Raw genomic sequence first — 16,978 nt, forward strand, 5'->3', positions numbered from 1 at the left:
AAGTTGTCTTAAGTGTGGTCCTAATCCCCTTAATTGTCCGGACCGACACCGGTCACCGGAACAGTGAAATCTACCAGGCTATGCAAACGGGGGTGTTACAGTGACAATCACAAATAATTATCAATAAATAAATATGCAACAACAGGAATGCCCCTAACATATTTGAACTAATTGTATGCATAATAAGTAAATATTTATAGAAATACATGAATAGGATAGATATAAAAATAATATTGAGATTACAAAAATAATTAATATCTAACTCACAGACTAGTTGACTTAATTGCAACTAATCTGCTAGAAGGAGAAGATGACGGGCACCGATCACCTATACATACACAATAACCTCTATCAAAAGACTGACAAAATTAACTAATTAATTCAAACTATAGAAGTAAGAATCAATCCTAAAGTCTTGCTGAAATTTTAGATGAGTCTTCCCTATAACTGAACCTAACTCCCTATAAGAAAACTCAACCAAAGGCAATAACACAAAGCCTCAGGCTCACAACAACAATTATAATACCCATTCAGGACTTACAAGAAACCTAATTTAGGCCCATATATCCAAACTCTAGCTTAGGTCTCTAACTCTTTTATAGTCCAAATAATTATTTTCAGTACTTCAAAAATTATAAAAATATTCCTGAAAGTTCTTTATATCATCCTTGTATTCACTTAATTTTACTAAGTCAGGAATATTTTACAGATTAATCAGTTAGCTTAGCCAAGATAAAAACTATACAATTTGAGTTCGAGATTACCTTTACAAATTCTGCTAACTATAAAGTGTCCGAAACATTTGAAAATGTTGGAAATGACTATAAAGATGATCATCTTCTGGGTCAGCTCACCGAGCGTCCAAACCAAGCTAAAAACTCAGTCTCGAGGGCTGATGAGCTATCACTGATCCAATCGTACTTATATGATGCCTATAATTGTTAATAATTATCATATAATTATTTTTAATTTATTAGAATAAAAAACACTCGAAAATCTTTCTAAACAATCTAGACTGTTCTATGATCACCTTTTTCAAATGGTGTCAATCGGATTAGGATTGGTCCTATCTTAAAAGTTTTATTGCACTGAATTCATTAGTGGTCTCAGATCATTGATTCAATTGTCGAATTGTCCGAAAAGTCACTGGAAAGTGGCGAAACCCTTTTTTTTTTCTCTTTCCTCATTTTACATGAATCCGGTGACCGTTAACAGCGAGGCTGATTGGGAAAGCTTCCCCAGGCCGTGAGGAGTCGATCAAGACTAGTGGTATCGTTGGGGCCAAAACAGCTGGACGTAGCTTTTCTCTCTCCTCTCTTTGTCACTCTCTCTCTCTCTCCATGGCCATTACAGCTTCTCGTTGGCGTCCATGGCTGCCAGAGGACGGTCGGACAAGCTTGGGCCGCTGGGGAACCTCGCAGACACTAGTGGATGGTTGGAGAAGAAGAAACGGGGGAGAACATGGTCACGCGATGAAAAAACGAGAGGGAGGGAGGAAAGCACTGCACGTTTTAAGATTTTTATTTTTTTTATCTTTTAATTTATAATTAGTCCTCTAACTTTCTATTTTTTTTTTCAATAAGGTCCAAAACACTATACCACCATCTAAATAATACACTACAAGAAATTAAAAAAATAGCTACGAAAATTATCGACTAAATATGCTTATATTTCGTTGGTAATTAGTAATTACTGACAAACTGCTGACAAAACTTTTTCGTCCACAAATACTAGTGTAGATAATTTTTACCGACAAAAAAAATGTTGTCACTAAATTTACCGACAAATTATTCGTAGGTAAATTAGAATTTTTTTGTAGGTAATTTTATAGGAGATTTTACTCTTATAAATTACAGACTATTTACTGATAATATTTTTCATTGATAATTACCGATGACAATAAATTTTCGTAGCTAATTTTTATTTCATATTTTTTAATTTAAGTTTTTTACTTTTTAATTTAATTTAATTTTTTTAATTTAATTTTTAATTTAAATTAACTTTTAAATTTAAATTAATTTCATTTAATTTAAAATTTTCAATTTAATTTATTTTTAATTTTTAAAATTTTTATTATTTTTAAATTAAATATTAATTATTAATTATTTTAATTTAAATGCAAAATTAATTTTTAATTTTTTTAGATTTAATTGACTTCAAAACAAAATTACTAGTGGGGCTCAAAATAGGCTTCATAAAGTGGCTATGCCACAATTGCCTAGTGTTAGGGAGTGGTTTTTTTTCTATAGACAAACTCACTCCCCTCCTATTTATCAACAAACGATGTGGGAATTTCACACTTTTTGTGATTTACCGACGCATTACTGACTAAATATGGCTCGTTGGTAATTACAGACGGAAAATTTTCTTAGGTATTTAATTTAAAATTTATTTTTTATTTTCTCCTTAATATTACCTACAAAAATTGATTTCGTTAGTAATCACCAATGAAAATTTTTCATAGGTAAAATTTTTTGAGCTTTTTAAAATTTTCCTTTTCTATTTTCTTCTTGGTATTACTCACTAAATATGGTTCGTTGGTAATTACCGACAAAAATTTTTTGTAGGTATTTATTTTAAAATTTTATTTTTTATTTTCTCTTTCATATTACCTACGAAAAGAGATTTCGTTAGTAATTACCAACGAAAACTTTTCGCAGGTATAATTTTTTGAGCTTTTTAAAATTTTTCTTTTCTATTTTGTTCTTGGTATCGCCAACTAAATATGGTTCGTTAGTAATTACCGATAAAAAATTTTTTTAGGTATTTATTTTAAAATTTTATTTTTTATTTTCTTTTTAATATTACCTACGAAAATCGATTTTGTTGGTAATTACCAACGAAAATTTTTTGTAGGTAAAACTTTTTTAGCTTTTTAAAATTTTTTTTTATATTTTCTTCTTGATATTACTAACTAAATATGATTCATTGGTAATTACTGATAAAAAATTTTCGTAGGTATTTATTTTAAAATTTTATTTTTTATTTTTTCCTTAATATTACCTGCGAAAAGTGATTTCATTGGTAATTATCGACGAAAACTTTTCGTACGTAAAATTTTTTGAGCTTTTTAAAATTTTTCTTTTCTATTTTCTTCTTGGTATTACAGACTAAATATGATTCATTGGTAATTACTGACAAAAAATTTTCGTAGGCATTTATTTTAAAATTTTATTTTTTATTTTCTCTTTAATATTACATACGAAAATCGATTTTGTTGGTAATTACTGATGAAAAATTTTCGTAGATAAAATTTTTTGAACTTTTTAAATTTTTTTAAATTTTCATTTTAATATTACCGACTAAATACGAGTTAGTCGATAATTACCAATGAAAATTTTCATTGGTATTTTTTTTATTTGGTTGCTAATTTTACCGCCAATATTAAGCATCACTTTTACCTACGAAATTACGTCGTCAGTAAAAGGTTCGTCAGTAATCAGTCGGTAATTTCATCTGTAAAAATTGATTTAATTTTTTTTTATCGGTAAAGCGTCGGTAAATTACTAAAGAAATTTTATAGTTAGTAATTTTTCAGTTATTTTTAAAATTTCTTGTAGTGATAATAATAATAATACACAATATTTTACAACAATAATATAAAATATATCTAATACATGAATCATAAAATTATGATTAAAATCAACTTCATATATTTAATGTACCATTATTTTAGAGTAGTAATATATTTATCATTTATGCTATTTGTAAAAAATAATATTTTAATAAAATTCTAAGTTAAATACGTTTCAAAAATCAAAATTCACAAATTGAATTTAGAACTTTAAAATATTTTCATAAGAGCATCTTTAAACAATAAAATAATCTTAAAATAGCGAAATTAATAAATTATTTATTTTCTTTAAATTTTTAGGGTATTACAATCTAAACCTAATACCATCTTAAGAAATGACATAAACCTAACTTACCTTTAAAAAATTAACTTAAGAGGAAAAGAAGTGCTTAAAGTTTTATAAGGGGCATATTACCTTAATTCAAAATCAATATGGTATATTAACATAATTTTTATCATTTTCAAAAGTGTAAAAATTTAAAAGTTTTCTAGTTGAATCTTTTTATTTATCCATCTCAAAATTTAGCAGACACATATCTTCCTAATCCATTACACATTAATAAAAAAAAAATCTTGTAAATTTCAAAATAATTCCAACTTTACTCAACCAAAGTTTATTGGTCTATCACATCCAATATCAAAGTATGAAAATGTAACCACAAAGAAACCTAGCAAATTCATTCCATGCAAAAAAGAGCGGAAAATTTGAAATTGGCATAAAAGTGAGAAGAAAGGGACCACTACTTGATGCATGGGCAATTGGCCATCATTGATTTTCATTAAAAAAAAAAAAAAAAAAAAAGAGACTTGTGACTAGGAAACCACCATTTCCATTCATTCTTCAATTTCTCCACCAATCTCACTATTTAAATTTCTGGAAAGAATGGGTCAAAGGTCATCACCCCAATTTTAGGCTGTGACTGTGCTTCTTCAAAGTCTATTTATCGCTCAAGAGTGTTTTTCACGTTCACTCCCTCTATCATATTTCGGATCACCGCATGACCTTTTCTCAAACTTCCAAAACTACTCGTTTCTCATCTCTCTCTCTCTTTCTCTTTCTCGCCTCTCTGCCTCTCTATCAGCAAAGATTTCAACTTGCATCAACAACCACCACTAAAAGCTTTCAAGAAATACAAACCCAGCTTCTCTTTTGTCGCTTGTTGGTCTTCTTTGTCTAATCTTGTAGACAAAAAGATAATTGTCACCCTTTTTCTTTCTCACTTTTGACACACAGCAGCACAAGTCTTCTCATTTCAAGACATATACTCTGTTCCCATTTTTCCTTTACTATGGTTTCTCTTGTTTAATCTTCTTTCTCTAGTTGCACATAACAATCTCTTTTTGATTTAATGTCTTTGGGTGTTGGAGCTGTGCACAGTTCGAGTACTAATTAACATGGGGCTTGATGGAAACAAAAATGAGGATGCTGAGGAGAAGACTCCAGGTTTGGAAACAGAAAAATCCCATCATGAGGATGGTGAAAGCTCAGCAGACAAATATGGGAGGCAGATAAGTGGGACTTCCATGGATGCTACTGATCAGGAGGAGGAGGAGGATGAAGATGGCAACAAGATTCAGCTTGGTCCTCAATGTACCCTCAAAGAACATCTTGAGAAGGACAAAGTTTGTTTTTCCTGCTGCATTCCACATTTTCAATTTTGTGTAAAAGTTTTTCTTTTAAATTTTTTATTTATAATATTAATGTTGTTGTTGTATTCTAAATGCTCAGGATGATGAGAGCCTCAGAAAATGGAAGGAACAGCTTCTTGGGACTGTGGATTTTGAAAATATTGGAGGTATATCTATAGCTTTTTTTAAAAGAAAAAAAAAAAGAAATTATCAATTTTTATGCTTGTATTGGAAATTTTATGGCTCTAGTGGGTGGGTTTTTGAAGGTCTTCAAATTTACCCTATAGCTTCTGTTCACTTTGATTCCTAATGTTGATGCTATTAATATGTTCATGCAGAAAATTTTTGAATGCCCTCGACTTCTGTGTATGCAAAATTCCTATTTATTGTTGACTTTATATTTTTATTATTATTATAAATGGTTAACTTCTGTCAATTCCTATGTAACTTTCAATCTTTATATCACTTTGAGAAGGGGCCCTATTATATCTCTTTCTACAGCTTTCTCTTTAATTGTTCAGAAATGACAGCATTGTACTGTTCTTCTCCTCTGGTTTATACTATCTGTTTGACTTTGGAGTTAATGATTTTAGTTATTAGTTAAGGCACTTGCAAATCCTAGGTACCAAATGGTATTGGCAATGGCATGTTTGAAAAGGGCATTCAAAAAAGCAACAATTCTAGTTTTCTTTTGGCATTTACAAGCGCTCAATTTTGGAAATAAGAATGTGTTCATATTTAGTGCTTCAAGCGGGAATCTTTGAACCACAATTGCCAGATTTCCCTTTATCCAAAACAAAGTAGCAAACCTTATCTTTTTTGCTGTCCCTATGGCTAACATTTTAGAGTTGAAGATTTTCTGATGTGGGTTTACTTTACGACACAGAATTGCTTAATTGGTAAGCGCAGAATCAAATATTTTGAGGACCTTAACCATAGATTTATTTAAATAAGTATCTCAGTTCATGTAAATGGAATGGGGATACCACAAAATGTAATATAATGGTAACGACTTGTTGCTACGTATTTTTTTTACCAAAATTGCAAAAAATTCTGAAAATAACTTGAAAATTGTTGAAAAGATATTATAGATCTAGTAAATTAATACATAATATATGTAAATCCATCATAAATATATCATAACCACATATTGTAATAGCAAAAAACTAATAATAATGCACATCTTTCAAGGAAAATGAAAAGCATACTCTTGTTCACTTGATTTTTGCCTTGTTACAAAGAAGAATCAAAGATTATTTTCAACTGGTAAGTTGTTATGAAGGTTTTGAGACCTTTGAGTTGGAGAAAATGTCAAAATGGAAGGTGTGTGTTTCTTCTCCTTGTGGATTTTCTAAATTTGGTTTTCCTTATAATTTTATTGGCAGAAACTCTTGAACCAGAAGTGAAAATTCTTAGTCTGTCAATTATCTCCCCAGACAGACCAGACATTGTGCTATCTGTCCCTGAGGATGGAAAACCAAAAGGTTCATGGTTTACACTGAAAGAAGGTAGTCATTACAACTTGATGTTCTCCTTCCAAGTTAGCAACAACATTGTATCTGGCCTCAAATACACCAACACTGTCTGGAAAACTGGTGTCAAGGGTAATTAAGCTGTGTGAATTCTAATTCATGCTAGAGCTTATGTTTCAAATACTCAGAATATTTTACTCATAATGGGATCTTATTTCAGTGGACAGCTCAAAAGAGATGCTTGGGACTTTCAGTCCTCAGCCAGAGCCTTACACTCATCTGATGCCTGAAGAGACCACCCCATCAGGCTTGTTTGCCAGAGGATCATATACTGCAAGATCAAAGGTCAGTTTCAGCAATTCAACCCAAGAAATTTTTTACTCTTTAGCTGGTTAGTAAGATACAATTCACTCACTCTTTCAGATCAATTTCTGAATCATCTCAATATAGTAGACAGAATCATCCTTCATTCAATAAATTGAGCATGTTACTGCTCAACCATCTACTATATTTTGCTAAGATATTGGCCCATGCTGAACTCTCTGCTTAATTCTTGACGCAGAATTTTTTTTTTCTTTGGAATTTTGGTTCTGGATCTGAATTGTATCACCATTTGGGCATAACCATCTTTTCTTTGATTTCCTCAGTTTCTTGATGATGATGACAAGTGCTACTTGGAGATCAACTACACCTTTGACATTCGAAAAGAATGGGCTGCTACTTGAAGAAGAACTCTGCAGCAAGCACATATGTTTCTCTTTCTTGGGTTATTGTCTTGTCTGTCTTTTTTAGTTTCAACATATCCCTTTTAGACTATGCATAATTATTATTTCCACAGTTAATTTTAACCCCTACAATGGAAATGGAGAAAATTCAAATTAATGCTTTTAATAAATGGAAAGCTAAGCTTAGCCTATCTTTTTAAGTACCTTTTCTCTTTTAACTCTCAGCATGTTCAAATCCTGAGCAGTAGTGAAGTCACCTGGATTGTTCATGAGCTGGTGGGCTCCATTTATTTAGTAGGTAGCAAATCAAATAATATAGGAAGACTTTTTAAAGATATTAGAAACAAGAGTAGGTAGTGGGTTTGATTTTGTTTAATTATATATTCTTTTGATGCTGTTGTATGCTGAAAAGTTAGCTCATACTTACTTTTAACCAACCTAATAATCTTAATCTCTTCTGTTGTTTTCTCCTTCTTATTCTATAATGCTTGTTTTGTGCTCTTCTTTACTTACTATATGCTACATTTAATATCATTTTCTAGGAATTAATTTTGGTTAATTATAATCAGATGATCCAACCTATACAAAACTAAGCTCACAGTTGCTCATACTGATAAGAACAGGCTATGAAATTTAGGTAATTGCCATGATAAGAATAAGCTTGGCCTTAATGTGAATATTTAGAGAACTTGAGAATTGTATTCCCAAGTGTGGATGAACAAAATCTGTTTTGTGCCTAATCAATTTCAGAACATTCAACTTCTGAAATCTAAAATAAAAATCTAAAATGAGACTATTTCTTTTACTTAAAGAAAAAAAAAAGGAAAAAAGGGAATAACTTTGAATCTTTAAAAAGATGTAAGAGTATAAAAGGGAAAGACTTTGGTAGACAGAATACAGGAGAGGGGAGGTAATTTTTATAGGGAACGAACTTATTCTTGTCTTTTATTTCTATCTCTTAACTTTAATTTGTTATTAAAAAAGTACATAACTTTAATTTTATTTCACACAAAAATCCCTTTAACATGTAATAGCAGATTTACAGATAAAAAATTCCTCTAAAAATGACATTGATATTTTTGTGATGGTTGCAAATGATGACTAAAACAGTGTTTTTTGGGTGAGAGGAAAGAAAGTAAAAAAGGTAATTTCATTTTTCTTTTAACTTGAAAACCTGCTATAACAAGTTAAAGGGATTTTTGTGAAATAAAATTAAAGTTTAGGGATATTCTAGTAATAAATTGAAATTAAGGATGAAAGTAAAATACAAAGTAAAATTTAGAGATGGCTATAAAAATTATCCTACAGTAGAGGAACAAGAAGTCAAGAGCCAGAAGTGGAAGGAAAGACATACACCAAATGAGTAAAATATGGAAGGAATCAGGTTGAAAGGGCAATATTAGGTGATAGGCAAAATCAAGTTTGATTTTAACCCTCCATCTATCTCTAATCTCTTCATCACCATCTCCTGCTGTGCTTTTCTTACACTTCAACATTGATTGATGTATGAATATGATGACTACACATTCAACTTCCTTAACCTTTCAATTTCTTACGTGCATAGAAACTTCTACCACTGGTGGCACGTAACTTTCACATGTATACCCTTTTCAGATTTTGTATTAACTTGTTAATCATCTTGTTAAATCATGATTTATTTAAACTTCTGATTTGTTTAAGATAGAACTTAGAGGTCTCCATTATTTCATTTATACATCTTACTCTAATTATACAGTTTAGCAACAGTTTTTAAAGTAGCTTTTAATATTTTGACTTTAATTAAAAGATCATTTCTCTTATTTATATTGTTCGGTAAGATAATATTTATACTAGCGTTTAAAGATTGAGTTGGTTCATGAAAAACTATCCCTCTTAACTTTTAGAGACTGAGAGACTGTTTTAACTAGAAACAATAAGATTATATCACTATTTTTACATCTAGCTGTTAATCTAACAGTTATTTTTATCGAGTACTTTTACTTTAATAGCTAACCACTAATAGCTAGTAGCTAGTAAGATAATTGAAAGTTACTAGAATAGCTAATAGCTACTAAAATAGCTAATATTATCGAACAAATTCAAAAACCTAAAATGCCCTTAAAACTGTTCGGAGAGAGATTTAGTCTCGATATATGAAAAGCTGGTCCGAAAATATCCATTATAAGTAAAAAAAAATCTAAAAAAATATAGTAACATTTGGTATTTTGTATACTGAACTTTGATCTGATAGTACTTGTAAGAACATTAAATTCTAATAAAATAATTTTTTTTAAAAATGTCTTACATTTTTTAAATAATATGAATATTAAAAAATAAAAATTAAATTAATTTTTTAATTAAAGTAAAAAATAATTTTATTTTATTGATTCTACACTATCATATCAACATGGCTATCAGCATTAAAATATTTATAATTAAAGAAATAACAAAGTAAAGTTCAAGATATTATTTTATTAAAATTAAATTACATGCCTATAGTGTCAAAGCACAATTCAATGTATTTTTTTTTATACTTTTTCTTGCTTTTTTGCATATTTTTCAATATTATTCTGACAAAAATAAAAATATTTTTTAATATTTATTTAATATAAAAATTGTTAAAAATTTTAAAATATACGTATTTATGTATATAGAATTATTTGTATATAAAATAATAAATAATTTGAATTGAAGTCAATTTTCACCTTCAAACTCACATCATCCCCAATAGCTACTGAATTCGTGAAAAGATTTACACATTAAATTTGTCTTTTTTTTTTAATATGAAAATTAAGGGAAAGAGAAATCAAATCTAAATTTGTCAAATGAGTGATATACCTTTAATCATTAAACTAAATTAAGTTAGGATAAGTTAAAATTTGATAACTCAATAGATCACATTCTACTTAGATTCCTTCGGCCCTTGGTTTTGGCTACAATGTTATAAGGACTAAGAGTTATGCTTTTACTAACTATTTAAAATTTTAGCACGATGGTAATTACTCGATTCTATAATTGATATAAGAGTTAAGGTCACGGGTTCGTATTCCTAATAAGTTTTCAAATCTCTTTAACTCCTAGTGCATGTTTAGGCCTTTACGTTAACAATTCTTGATTCATAGTGGCTAGGACTTAGAAATTTTCAAAATACCTCTTTGTAGAGTGACCAAAACAAGATTATGATGTGGTTTGGCATAACAAAAAAAAAGAGAAACTTAACCAAAAAGCAAGCATTATTAGCTTTGTTAATTTTGTTGATAATGATATTCATTAGTATTATTAGTGTTAATTAAAACAAGACTCATGTGCCAAAAAAAATCAATATCCCAACAACTAATTTGGTGGGTCTCGAAATTGCCACAAGACCTTCCTTCAGTAAAAGAAGACAAATCCCACCTCCCTTTGTTTTTGATGATTGATAGATTAATCTATGCCCAATTTGACTGCAAATTGCCCTCCTCCTAAAATTTAAGCTTTAACATTCAATTAGTAATATATTTTTTTTTAAATAAAAAAAAAATAATTGACTATCAAGTCTTATAATTTATCAAAATTAACTATTTAATCTTATTTTTTAAAATTCCACTCAAAAGTTCATATATTTTATAAAATCAAATTCTTTAATTTTTCTGCTAGATTCTATTAAAGAAAATGTTACACAATTTATTTTAGTCTTAGATCTAGTTCGATAACAGTTTTTAATATAGTATTTTATATTTTAACCATAGTTAATACATTATCTTTCTTATTTATACTATTTGGTAATATAATATTTATAGTAATGTATAGAGCTTAAAGGAGTGATTCATGAAAAGTTACTTACTACTTTTTTTAAAGAAGAAGATTTTTTTCAAAAAGTAAATAAGATAACACTACTATTTTTTTTTTAATTTAAATATATTATTTTTTTTTTTTTATTTTAAATCACTATATAAATAATTAATCACCAACAATTAATATATAATAGCTATGACTAGTAAAATAGTTAACAGCTATTAAAACAGTTAATAACTATTAAAATAGCTACTATTTTCAAATATAGCCTTAGTCAAAGGAACTGAGTATTATAAATAGCTAAAGTTATCGAAACTAAATAATATTAATATTCAAAGTTAAATAAGTTTATTAATGTTTTCTATGCCATAAAAACTAAAAAGTTTGATTTTATAAGATATAGAAACTTTTTAATTGGATTTTAAAAAATAGGAAATAATTTATTAATTTTGAGAGATTATAGAGATTTCATAATAATTTATCTTAAAAAATAATAAAAATAATAATAGTGGTAATGGTTAACCATTTGAAACAAGACTTCATCATAGTCGGATTTAATTTAAAATTTACTTAAAATTAGTAATTTCAATTAATTGATAAGATGAATCTGAATTTATTTTTAACATCATTTCATAATTTTGATTTTAGTCGATTTGAAATTAAATCAATCAATTTTTATTCAATTTCAATCTAATTTAAGTATAATTTAAATATTTATATTCGGTTCATTAATTGAATAAAATAATTTATGTGAACCCACCAATAATAAGTGGTTCAATTGCAAAATTTTCAATTGCTTTATAATATAAATTTTAGTTCAAACATAATGAGTGTGTTTGATTAGAGAAACAAGATTGAAGATGACCCAATGATACATATATACAGAGAGAGAGAGAGAGAGAGCGTCGGTGGAGTGGAGTGGGAGTGAGAGAGAAGACGAAAACGGTGTCGTGTAAGTAGCGGTTGGAAATGTTTAGGTTCGAGTAGGGGTGGCACCAACCAGACAGCCGAATTCTGGTTGGTCCAATTCTCATGGTGGGCCCCCACTCTTTGACTCTTTGGAATTTCTCAATCTCCCCCTTTCTTTTCTTTTTCCTTTCATTCTTGCCCCTTACCTTACCCTTTATTTATTTATTTATCGTGAGATTTTGGATCCTCTTCTTATCTTTCCTTGCTATATTTAAAAAAAAAATTATTTTTTTTATTATTTAATACCTTAAAAATAAAAAGTAGATTTCTACACCCTTTTCCATTTTCTGCAAACCAATTAAATTATCCTGATTACCAATTCATTGATAAATTAAACTTATCTTAAAAATAAATTTAAATTTAAATTTAACTCATTAATTATAATAAATAAGTTGAAGTCAACTTTTATGGAATCAATCTACACGAAGGACTCGCCTTATTTGTAGCGCTACCCATGATGTCACAAATCAAATATCTAGCTTCCAATAGCTTGAGTCAAAGAGTGCTTCATAATCATACTTTTAATGCCAACCCTGAAAATTTATTGTCATGTGAACCAACAATTTATTCACTCCTCTCACACTGAACATTTGCAAAGGAAAACTTATCATGAGATGAGAAATTCAGGAAGGGCATAGCAGGCTAATGATGGGGTAGAAATGCAAGGGTTGGGAATGGTGAAGGATTAAAAAACTAATTTGTTGAAAGTTGAACAAGAAAGGCCACCCTATATGGGACCTGGTTTTTTGCTTTGAAAGCATTTCCAACAATGCACACAAGTTATTTTGCCTCTAAGAAAGAGCCATTCTATGTTAGGGAAGTGAAAACAACCACCCTTTGCTTTGTAATATTATTATTTGTATTGTCTTGTAATTTAATATTATTACCTACTCTTCTCTCTTTATATTTCTTGCACCATTTCCAGCTGGTACACCACCACCTACACATTCACTCTGTTAGTACAAATAAATCTCTCTTTATATAGCCTCACCACCACTTTCTTCCCATCCTCCATTGCAATTTGCATTTGGGAATTTTGGCATTCCCCACCACCTCTTCCATTTCTCTCTCTATTCCTCTTGGTCTGGTCAGGTCAGTGTACTTCAATTTTTGCTCTCATTGCATTTCTTTTTCTTTCTTGTACTATTTTGAAGTAGCATTTTCAGATTTCAATAATTTATTGGTTTCTTTTTTTCTAATGGGTGCTCCCCATTCCTTGTTATTGGTTGAGATAATTTGTGCTCATGTTGTATCACAGATTCACAAGAGCTGTTGCTTTTGGGTGATCTTGTCTCTAGATCTGTTTGCTTGCTTTGTGTTAATGTGCACTGTGTGGCTTGTGGTTTTTTTATTTTCTTTAATTTTTCTGGAGGAACAGAAATTTGTTTTACTAGCCTCTAGTGAGGAAGGGAGAAGTTAAGACAGTGAACTTGTGTAAAAACAAAGTGAAATGACGTTGAAATGAGATTTTGATCTCTGTTTTGGCAAGGGTGTTGGACCTTCTGGGGCTGTAGAAGTAGGGTATCGTATCTTCTTGTGATATTTGCATGCTTCTATTTTCAAAATGTCATCTTCCATTGCTTCACTTCTCTATTATTTGATTTCCCGCTCATAGATCCTCAATCAAGCTTTCTATATTAAATTAATTAGCATTTTTTTCAGTTTTGCTGGATGAGCTGATCAAGATCTGGCTTCTGCTTAGTATCTATTAGGGTAGTTCTGTTTTGGATTTCCATGTTACCGGCAAACATTAAAAATTTGAATCTTTTATTTTGCAAAATTGGCAAAATTTCTGCTCACTAGGGGATATTTAATTTTTGGCTCGTTAATGGGCTGTGCATGTGTTGATAAGCTGAGATATATATAATCATTGATGGCATTTGGGTCTTGCAGGAATTTGGGGAGTGATCCACAAATTGCTACCTAAACTCTCTGAAAACCATGGAGCTCTCTGTGATTTTCATGTTTAGTGGTACACTATTGTTTTTGGCCACTTCACCAACAAATGCTCAAGCTGCAAGTCCTCCAGCACCAATCCTACCTCCAACTCCAGCTCCAGCACCAGCACCAATACCACCTTATGTGAATCTTACTGATTTACTTTCTGTGGCTGGTCCATTCCATACCTTCCTTAATTACCTTGAATCCACCAAAGTGATTGACACCTTCCAAAACCAAGCTAACAACACAGAGGAAGGCATTACCATCTTTGTACCCAAAGACAGTGCCTTTTCATCTCTTAAGAAGCCTTCTTTATCAAACCTCACTCAAGACCAGCTCAAGCAAGTCATTCTTTTCCATGCCTTGCCACATTATTATTCGCTCTCTGACTTCAAGAACCTTAGCCAATTAAGCCCTGTTAGCACATTTGCTGGTGCTGGTGAATTTGCTTTGAACTTTACAGATGTGTCTGGAACAGTGCACCTTGATTCAGGGTGGTCTAAAACTAAAGTTAGCAGTAGTGTACATTCAACTGATCCTGTTGCAATCTATCAAGTTGATAAGGTGCTTCTGCCAGAGGCAATTTTTGGTACTGATATACCTCCAACTCCTGCCCCAACACCAGCTCCTGAGATTAGCCCTGCTGCGGACTCTCCATCATCTGAATTGACTAGAGAAGGACATGCTCCGGGAATTGCCCCTCCTAACTCAGCATACAGAATCAGCAACTTGGGTATTTGGATTCAAATGGTTTTGGCAGTTTCAGGTGTTCTGGTCTTGTTCTTGTAAGAGAAAATTTCATTGATAAGAATCTTTGTAACTTATGCTGAGAGAGCATATCTGGCCGCGTTTCTTTCATCTGCTTTGATTTCAAACCATTTTTTGATTATATATGTCAATGAATTTTATGTAAGTGAATGAGTTACTGTTATGATCTCTATTTGTACTCAATCTATAAGCCTTTTGCTTGGTCTATTCCTTGTATTTGGTTATGGCTATACCTATACCTAATGGTCTTTCAGCTTGACCCTGGTGTGATTTTCCGAGCACAGAAACTGATGTGCTGTTGTAATACCCATTTCTTTAAACAGTACCATCCCTTTACTGAGCATTCCAGCAGAAGAAATTATTTACAGCAAAGTTAAGCACTTTACAACACACAATGGCCCCATTATGACCCTAACAATGATGTTAATAGCTAGAGAAAGTTCCTGAGAGACTAAAATCTTTACAAGTGAATGATTTATTGGTCTGTTCTTTAATAAGGCTTGTCTAATTATTAACAAGATTATTACTTCACGAAGAATCCAAGGCCGGCACATCCTTCTTTAAAACAGGTAGCAATGGCCCAGAAACATGATAAAGCTGCTGCAAAACTTTTCATTAAGGGAGAAGTCACAATCCACCTTTAACTTCTAATCTGAGATCCTATGGATGATGAATGAGCCTTGGTGGTGTGTAGAAAGAATGTAGAAAATACTTTAATGATGTATTGGAAAATATACTGCATAGCTAGATTGTGATGAAAAATCCTGCGGACATAGACATATATATCCACACATACTCATAGCTCATTGGTTGCCAAATCTATATAAATACATTAAAAGAAAATTTAGGAGTGAGCTCTATTCAGTTTGAACCGAATAAATCGAACTGAACTATCTTAATTCTGTAATTCAATTCAGTTTTTAAGATAATTTGGTTCGATTTAGTTTGGTTCGGTTCAATTTTATATTTTAAGAATTTTGATTATTTCTGTTCGGTTCGATTTTGGAGAAAAAAATCGGTTGAACCAAACCTAACTGAATTGCTTTATTAATTTTTAAATTGATTTATTTTTATAAGAAACTTATCAATTATATATAATTATATATATCTAAATTGTTTAATTTCATTGATTAATAGTTACTAAGTTCAAATTAAGATCAAAATCATGTCAAATAACTTGAAAATAAAGTCTAAATTAAATAGATAATATATTTATCTCTAATATTGAATTAGTAAATTCAATATTTAGGGATGCTAAATTATTTCATTTAAAATAATATACATGTAATTTATAATGATATGTGCAATTAGTAAATATATTTATTTATCATAAATTCAAATTCATGCTTTATGTCTTTATAATTAATTATTGTTAAATTTGAAAAATTAGATAATAATAATAATAATAATAATCCAGTTTCACTCAACAAAGCTTTTTCTTTTTCTTTTTTTTTTAATTATTTATTTCATTTATAATATATTAAAAAGATTACTACATTCGTTATATTTTTCTTTATTTTTTATTTTTAAAACTTATTTTCAATAGATTTTTTTTTTATACTTTTTGCAAGAATGCCAGATTATCCAACATTTCATCTCCTTCATGACTCTTACCATGTGCTTAAACACTTTTTTTTAAGTATTATATATTTTTTCAAATTTTGAAAATCTTTTTAATTTTAATTTATTTAAAATTTTTCAATCACATAAGTAGGGCTTATTTAATTATTTATTTTTTATATATATTTCATTTTACCTATGAATAGTATTTTTTTACCTTTTAATTTTTTAAAAATTATTTACTCTTTTTGTATAACTTATTAAAACAATTTCTGCATACATCGTCATCGTTCATATAAGCGGCTAATTATTAGATACATCAGAAGCACTAGCTCCCTCTCTCACAGAAAGTGGATTCTTCCTATTATATAGGAAATGGGTCCCACATAATTATAAGAAAATATATATATACACCGGATGCACCTAATAATTCCTCCACATAAACAATCCTTTTTTAGTGTTATATTTTTTAAAGTTTATTTTATTTTTTTTTTTACTATTTTTGCGCAATTAAAATGGATCATCCAGCGCTTCATTCCTTTATAACTATGTCACGCACCCAAGCACGCATTTCTTTTAAATACTTA

General features: G+C 29.8%; 2 protein-coding genes across 2 annotated transcripts; both read left to right on the forward strand.

The window, feature by feature from the left end:
• The first annotated feature begins 4,482 nt into the window (after positions 1–4,482).
• LOC110657904 (rho GDP-dissociation inhibitor 1) lies at positions 4,483–7,870 on the forward strand. The gene is made up of 5 exons (XM_058129192.1): positions 4,483–5,197; positions 5,304–5,370; positions 6,589–6,807; positions 6,896–7,020; positions 7,323–7,870. The coding sequence occupies exons 1-5, from the start codon at positions 4,970–4,972 to the stop codon at positions 7,398–7,400; spliced, it is 717 nt and encodes a 238-aa protein (XP_057985175.1). The 5' UTR covers positions 4,483–4,969; the 3' UTR covers positions 7,401–7,870.
• Positions 7,871–12,909: 5,039 nt separating this feature from the next.
• LOC110657902 (fasciclin-like arabinogalactan protein 7) lies at positions 12,910–15,038 on the forward strand. Its single transcript, XM_021815349.2, has 2 exons — positions 12,910–13,214; positions 14,016–15,038. Exon 2 carries the CDS (start codon positions 14,064–14,066, stop codon positions 14,850–14,852), a length of 789 nt encoding a protein of 262 aa, XP_021671041.2. The 5' UTR covers positions 12,910–13,214; positions 14,016–14,063; the 3' UTR covers positions 14,853–15,038.
• The last annotated feature ends 1,940 nt before the right edge of the window (positions 15,039–16,978 follow it).

The sequence above is a fragment of the Hevea brasiliensis genome, chromosome 10 (genome assembly GCF_030052815.1).
Source record: "Hevea brasiliensis isolate MT/VB/25A 57/8 chromosome 10, ASM3005281v1, whole genome shotgun sequence".
NCBI lineage: Eukaryota > Viridiplantae > Streptophyta > Magnoliopsida > Malpighiales > Euphorbiaceae > Hevea > Hevea brasiliensis.

What these genes read in the sequence shown, in the direction of transcription:
- LOC110657904 (XM_058129192.1), top strand. Translation starts at nt 4,970, where the DNA reads ATGGGGCTTGATGGAAACAAAAATGAGGATGCTGAGGAGAAGACTCCA. An exon ending in GGATTTTGAAAATATTGGAG is followed by an intron (nt 5,371 to 6,588) that starts GTATATCTATAG and finishes TTTTATTGGCAG; the next exon opens with AAACTCTTGAACCAGAAGTG. An exon ending in CTGGAAAACTGGTGTCAAGG is followed by an intron (nt 6,808 to 6,895) that starts GTAATTAAGCTG and finishes ATCTTATTTCAG; the next exon opens with TGGACAGCTCAAAAGAGATG.
- LOC110657902 (XM_021815349.2), top strand. Translation starts at nt 14,064, where the DNA reads ATGGAGCTCTCTGTGATTTTCATGTTTAGTGGTACACTATTGTTTTTG.